Source organism: Rattus norvegicus, chromosome 1 (assembly GCF_036323735.1).
Source record: "Rattus norvegicus strain BN/NHsdMcwi chromosome 1, GRCr8, whole genome shotgun sequence".
NCBI classification, from domain to species: Eukaryota; Metazoa; Chordata; class Mammalia; order Rodentia; family Muridae; genus Rattus; species Rattus norvegicus.
The window spans coordinates 191817998-191825101 of NC_086019.1; the positions used below are offsets into that span (position 1 = coordinate 191817998).

Below are 7104 nucleotides of genomic sequence, written 5' to 3' on the forward strand. Positions count from 1 at the left end.
TGGATTCTACGGGAAGCGGCCCGTTACGCCTTGCTCCGCACGCCTGGCCACGCCTCTCTCACTAGCCCCGCCCACAATAGGATCCGCAGATTCGCTATTCGACTCCTTAGGATTATTTGGGAAGCTTTCCTTGTCTGAAAAATTTCATGAAACGCTGAGAAGACTTTTTCCGTACAACCATTTCGCACTAAATAGGAAGTGGGCGGCTCCTTGAGTTGTTCTACTAAGAAAAATCCAGGAATAGCGGTCAACTCCGCCAACAGGGCTCGGCGAACCAGGCGTGATTTTCTTGACTCTACCGCAGGTGAGAAGAGGTGACGACCAAAGCCCAGAACGGTGGCGAATCTGCACTGCAGCCTCATAGGCATTTGGGCTGCGCAAGGAAGGGGCAGGGAAGAGGAGCTAAGGAGCGCGCATCCTGTCCACTCGTTTGCCCCGCCCGCCTCGCGAATCTGCGTCGTTGGACGCACCACTCAAATCTCCCGAGCTCCGGCTGGCGTCCTCCCCCTCGCTCCGCCCCCCTTTCCTCAGGGGCTTGTCGCAGCTTTCGTCGCCGCCGATTCGTCAGGAACCCCAAGGCCGGAGCAGCTGGATAAGGGTGGTGCAGTCCACTCTCCGGGGAATGCGGCCAATCTTCAGGCTCCCTGGGCTACAACTCCCGAGCCTTCCAGGGCGCCGGCCGAGGCAAGGCCGCTACCCTCGGCCCCGTGGATCTCTCCGCAGTACTTGTAGCGAAAGTGCGGATGCAGACGCTGTGCCCGCTAGGCCTCGTGCAGGTGGCGGTGGTGTTTGGTGCGCGCGCCGGGGAGGTGGTGGTGGGGGGGCGCCGCCGCCGCCACCGCTGCGGGGCCGGGTCTCGCGCTGCCGCCGCCGCCGCCGCCGCCTCACGCCGCTGAGGTGCTGCGCGCGGTGGGGGGGAGGGTGAGCCGCTCGCCACGAGCGGGTGAGTAGGCCCCTGGCGCGCGTGCGCGCCGACGGGGTGGGGGGGCACCGAACGCGCCCGGGCGGGAGGAGAGGGCAGCGGCGCGCGTTACCTCCCCCCACCCCCCCGCCTGGATTCAGGGACCGAAGCTGGGTCTCAGGCTTGGTCTCGCGGTGTTTCCAACGCCCCGAAGAGGTGCCACCTCTGGTTCAGAGGATTGGGGCGCGGGGACGCGAGCGGCTGTGTGGGAGCGGGAGCGGGGCTTGGCCCGGGCCGCTGGCCGGTGAGGAGGCGGGAGGGGGCGGGGCCTACGAGGGGACGGGGGAGGGGTCTTGCGTGGAGGCCAAGTGGGGCGCGCTAGGGAGAGCGGGAAGGTAAGGGGGCGCGAGATGGGCCTGGGCCCTGAGGGTAGAATTGAGGGTGGAGAGGAATGGAGTGCTGTAGTGAACCTGGATCCTCAAGGCAAAATCTGAGGGAGCCATGGGTCATGCTGAGGTGTGGAAACTGTACTGATGTGAGAACCTGTAATCTGGGCTAGCCATTGGGGGACAGCAAGGGAGTCAGGCCTAAGTCTTGGACCCCCATTGCGTATCCCTCTTTTCCTGACAGTGTAAATGAGCAGAGATGGACCAGGAAGGTGGGGGAGATGGGCAGAAAGCCCCGAGCTTCCAGTGGCGGAACTACAAGCTCATAGTGGATCCTGCTTTGGACCCTGCTTTGCGCAGGCCTTCTCAGAAGGTGTACCGCTATGATGGAGTCCACTTCAGTGTCAGTGTGAGTGCCCTAGATCTTTTCGTGACTTGTTTGGACCTCCAGTCTCCCCTCCCCACTTTCCCCTGTTCAGTGTTCAACACCCAGACTTCTATACCTGTAGCTTGGTGTTTTGAGAATGAGCAAGCTATCCCAGCTCTTCTGTATCTTGGCTTCTGCATGGGCTTTGTAGAGTCAATAGCCTGGTATATTTTCAGCCTGGTTTCATCTCTTTCTGTTTTCTTTGTTAGGACTCAAAGTATACCCCTGTGGAAGACCTCCAAGACCCCCGCTGTCATGTCAGGTCCAAAACCAGAGACTTTTCCCTCCCGGTACCTAAGTTTAAGGTAAGTGCCTGCTGGTCTCCCTATATATCAGTCCTTGGAGCATGTCGAAGATTCTAGTACCCTGGTCTTCACACAGCCTGTCAAAGTGTCTCTTCCGAAGGAACATTGACAGCCAGATCTCAATGGTTTTTACGTCTGTGAGACTGAGATGTTTTGGACAGAAGATGTATATATACAGAGAGAGAGAGAGAGAGCGCGCGCGAGCGTGCACTGAGGTGACTCTAGTATATATCTGGTATATCTAGTATATAATGATGTCTGGAAGGATGAGGAATGTATTCTGAAGCCGCATGACATCGTGATACCCAAGTTATTCAGCAATTAAGGATACTGCTAAGACCACCGCCCACTTGGAGTCTTCTGTCCAAACTGTCACTTGTGTGTGCTCCTCTATCCTGTTTGTAAGAGCAGCTTCGTTTCCTGCTTTAGTAGGATATTTGGGCTTGAGTCTAGAAAATTGGTGGTTCTTTGTCTCCTAATTTTGTTTTTAGTCTTTGTTTTCTTCCTCTGATGATTGCTAAAGTAATCTTTGCAGTGCCTTCATCCCTTTTGGTTTCCCCTTTCCCTGAGCAACTTCACTGAAAGCTCTTTTGCCTGAATGTTTACTTCTCATACCTCCTTCCTGCCAACATCTACTGAGACACAGCCTTATAAATCCCTTTCTCTTGACTGATAAATGGCAATACCAGATGCTCAGCTATCCAAGCTGGAAACCTAGAGTCACCCAGAAGCCCTTTCCTTTCCTCTTAGTCTTTGGTTTTCCATGTTCTTCATGCAGACTCCAGAGTTCGCTTGGTTTCTGTGGCTCCCTCCGTAGAGGCTCCATCTTGCTGTTTTTTGTATCTGGTTCTAATGTTTTCTAGTCTGTTTTCCCTTTTGATTACATCGTTTTCATATGTGCGTTCACAGACGAGCTTGCACGCCATTGTACACAAGTAGAAGTGAGAACACAAGGTGTGGGAGTTGGTTTTTACAATGGATCCTAAGGGTCAAACTCAAGGTTGTCAAACTTGGTGGCAAGTGTCTGTACCCATTGAGCCATCTTGCTGGCACGTTAAGTCTGTTTTGAGGCACTGACATGTGTGGCAGGCCTTATCACTTCTTTGACACCATACCCCTTTAATATTCAACTAGACACTTTTCAGTGTTTAGAAAATATCAAGATGGATAAATTTCATGTCTTGGAACTCTGTTGTTTTGGTAAACTTTAGGCATCTACAAAGTCCAGAAGGAATGATAGCATCTTTGTGAATCTTTTTCCTGATTTTTCCCTGTCTGAAGGATTCTTTTTTTTTGACTCCCAGATACCTATCTACACCTCTGCTACCACCATGTCATATTGGATTATTTATATCTGGCTTATCTTTTTTTTCTTCTTCTTCTTCTTCTTCTTTCTTTTTTTCGGAGCTGAGGACCGAACCCAGGGCCTTGTGCTCGCTAGGCAAGCGCTCTACCGCTGAGCTAAATCCCCAACCCCCCCCCCTTTTTTTTTAAAGGCAAGTACTCCCTATCTCTAGGTAGCCCTGGCTGGCCTTGGACTGAGAATTTTTGTGCTTCAGCCTCCCATGTGCTAGTGTTTTAGAAGTGCCACTCAGTACTGTCTTGTCTCTTTTCTGAATGGAAACTTTTCCCCTGTTTCTGTGTTTCTAGTATCTAACCTGTGCTAATCAATACCCCTGAACTAATAGATTATTTTCTTATTTTTTTAAATATTTATTTTTATGTATGTGAGTACACTGTAACTGTCTCAAGACACCAGAAAAGGGCATTGGATCCCATTACAGATGGTTGTGAGCCACCATATGGTTGCTGGGAATTGAACTCAGGACCCCCGGAAAAGCAGTCAGTGTTCCTAACCGCTGATCTATGTCTTCAGCCCCAGATGATTTTCTTCTATCATTTTTTCCTATGTATGTTGACTCTTGAGTTTTTTGTGTCTTTTCTTCCCAATTGTTGCTGTTTATCCTAAGAGGAATTGAAAGGCAGGTCAGTGCTAATCTAGGTCTCATGCTCCCGCTTGACTTCTCTATCACAACAGACTCGTCTTCATCTCATGGGTATCTCTGAACTTTCCCAAATGGTAAGAAAACTGCTCATTATGGAAACCTGAGGCCAATTCTTGTCTTTCCACAGCTGGATGAATTCTATATCGGACAGGTTCCACTGAAGGAAGTAACTTTTGCGAGGCTCAATGACAATGTGCGGGAAACCTTCCTGAAGGATATGTGCCGGAAGTATGGTGAGGTGGAAGAAGTGGAGATTCTTCTTCATCCCCGTACTCGAAAGCACCTAGGCCTAGCTCGTGTGCTCTTCACCAGCACTCGGGGTGCCAAGGAAACTGTCAAAAACCTCCACCTCACCTCTGTCATGGGCAATATCATTCATGCCCAGCTTGATATCAAAGGTGAGGACTCCGCTGGCTGTTGCTTACAGTTGGTTTCTAGTAGGCATTATATATGCAAATACTTAATTGGGCTCAGCTAAGTAATCAGGTCAGGTCTGTACTTAATATTTTTTAAATTTTAGAGGTTCATTTATATATCTATTTTTATGTGTGTGCCTGTTTTGCCTGAGTATTTCTTTGTACAGCATGTATGTCTGATGTTCATGGAAATCCAAAGGCATCAACTTCCCCTGGTTGTGAGCCACCATGTGGTTGCTGGGAACTGAACTCCGGTCCTCTGGAAGAGCAGGTAGTCCACTTAACTGCTGAGTCATCTCTCCAGCTCTTGTTTGTTGGTTGTTTTAAAATTCTACATATTTTGTGCTTTCTTCAGTAGCATATATACTAAGATTGAAGCGTCAGGTAACTGAAGAACTAGAGTTTTAGGTCTTGGCAGGCCAAAGCCACAGACCTGTGATGATAAAGATGAATGAGGCAGAGTTTCATGGGGCACCTGTCTACTGTCCTAGTGTTCGGGAGGCAGCAGCAGGAGGACTTTGAGGCTAGCCTGTCTTCAGAGATAATTCCAGGCCAACTAGTGCTACATATCGAGAGCCTGTCTCAGAAACAAAAAAGGAGCCTGGAGATAACTTTTTTTTTCCCCCCTCGGAGCTGGGGACCGAACCCAGGGCCTTGTGCTCACTAGGCAAGCGCTCTACCGCTGAGCTAAATCCCCAACCCGACCTGGAGATAACTTAGTGGGTAATAGTGCATACTGTACAAGTATGAAGACCTGAATTTGAGTCTCCATCACTCATAAAGTCCGGATACGGTTGTGTATGCCTGTAACTGCATTTTTGTGTGGTGGAGACGAGCAGATCGTAGAATCTCACTGACTAGCCAGAGTACAGATTGGCAAACTCCAGTTCTAGTGAAACCCTCTCTCAAAGGAGTAAGATAGAGTGCAATAGTGGGAGATGCCAATGTCTTCCTGTGGTCTCCATGTGTGTACACTTGGAAACCTACAAGTACATCATACACACAAAAATAAGGAAAAATGGAGCAGGTTCAAACTGCTTTCAAGGAATGATAGGGGAGAAATGTCACACTAGTACAGTGCCATCTAAGGGAAGAGGTTGTTAATTGGTGTTTGCAAATGGGAGTGAAAACCAATGTTCCCAAACTTGACTTTTGACTTTTGTATGTAACCTTATGGTTTTTATGTGTTTTTGCAACAGAATCTCACTATATAGCTTTGGCTGGCTTTCAACTCTCTGAGATCCACCTGCCTCTTCTGTCTTGAGTGCTGGGATTAAAAAGCTTCAGTTGTTGATTTGCTTTTGTTTTTAACGTTTTTATTTGTTTTATAGGTCTCATTCTATAACTTAGTCTGCCCTTGAATTCCACACCTGGTCCCAGGCCTTATTTTTGGTGTTTTACCTTTAAAGATTTATTTTTTGCTTCTATGTTTGTGTGTGTTTGTCTAAATGTATGAACGTGTGTGCGCGCGCGCGCGCGCCACAGAGGCTGGAAGAGGGTATTTGTTGGCTCTCTTGGAATCGGAGTTGGATAGTTATGGACCACCATGTGGGTGGTTCTTTACAAGAGCACAAAATGGTCTTAACTGCTGAGCCATCTTTCCAACCCCTTGTTTTGGTTCTTTTGAGAGAGGGTCTCTGTATTTCAGATTGTCCTGTCTGTAGCCAAGGATGACCTTGACTTCTAATCCTCCTTTATCCTGGCTCATAGACTTGTGCACTATGCTTGGTTTATGTGGTCCCGGGGATGAAGCCCAGGATTTTATGCATACTAGGAAGGCACTCTACCAGCTGGGCAACTCTCTAATCCCTGTTCTGTATTTTTCAGTCAGTCTTGCTGTCTGTCTCTGGTGAACTATACTCACTCTGTAGCTCATGTTGAACTGAACCCTTGACCTTGCCTCAGTATCCCAAGTACAAGGATTATAGGCATATACCACAGTACTTGGCAACTCTTCAATTTAAGGCCTTCGTTCTTCTCGAAGTTTTGTTTTTTTTTTTGTATGCATATGCATATCTATTCTGCGTGTGTGGCTTCATGTGAAGGTCAGAGGGCAACGGGGGGGGGGGGCGTATTCTCTCCTTTTTCCATGTGGGTCCCAGAGATCAAATGTAGGTTAAGCTTGGTGGCAGGCACTTTACCCACCAAATCCTCTCACCGCTCAATTCCTCCCAAGAGTTTAAAAGTAAGTTTAAAAGCAAATAACCCCCCCTACACACACATACCCACCCCCGATGGCCTGGATTGACTCTTGTAGTTGCAATTCTGCAATCTTTAGTTTATAACATAAAGGGGTATGGGACTTAGCAGCAGATAGATCTCTACTTTTCTTGAAGTTTATAAAATACTCTAGATAATGTATGTGTATATAGTATGAGTTTATAAAATGTGGTTCTATTGAATTAGGGCCTTTTACATGCTAAGCCAAGCTCTATTACCTTCCCATGTTAATGGGATATATGTTTAATAAGTGGAAATGAGCCAGATTTTATTTTATTTTATTTTATTTTATTTATTTATTTATTTATTTTGGTTTTTTTTCGGAGCTGGGGACCGAACCCAGGGCCTTGCGCTTCCTAGGTAAGCGCTCTACCACTGAGCTAAATCCCCAGCCCCCAGATTTTATTTCTAAATCTGAAAAAGAGCAGTATGTGGTAATAAAT

General features: G+C 47.9%; 1 protein-coding gene across 1 annotated transcript in view; it reads left to right on the forward strand.

Moving 5' to 3' along the window:
- The first annotated feature begins 754 nt into the window (after positions 1-754).
- The window catches only part of Setd1a (SET domain containing 1A, histone lysine methyltransferase), a 23416-nt gene continuing 17066 nt past the window's right edge, over positions 755-7104 (forward strand). Inside the window, exons 1-4 of the mRNA NM_001427094.1 lie at positions 755-943; positions 1532-1696; positions 1924-2019; positions 4153-4423. Coding sequence (NP_001414023.1) covers positions 1547-1696; positions 1924-2019; positions 4153-4423 — 517 coding nt within the window. The 5' untranslated portion in view covers positions 755-943; positions 1532-1546. The remainder of the gene's footprint in view (positions 944-1531; positions 1697-1923; positions 2020-4152; positions 4424-7104) is intronic.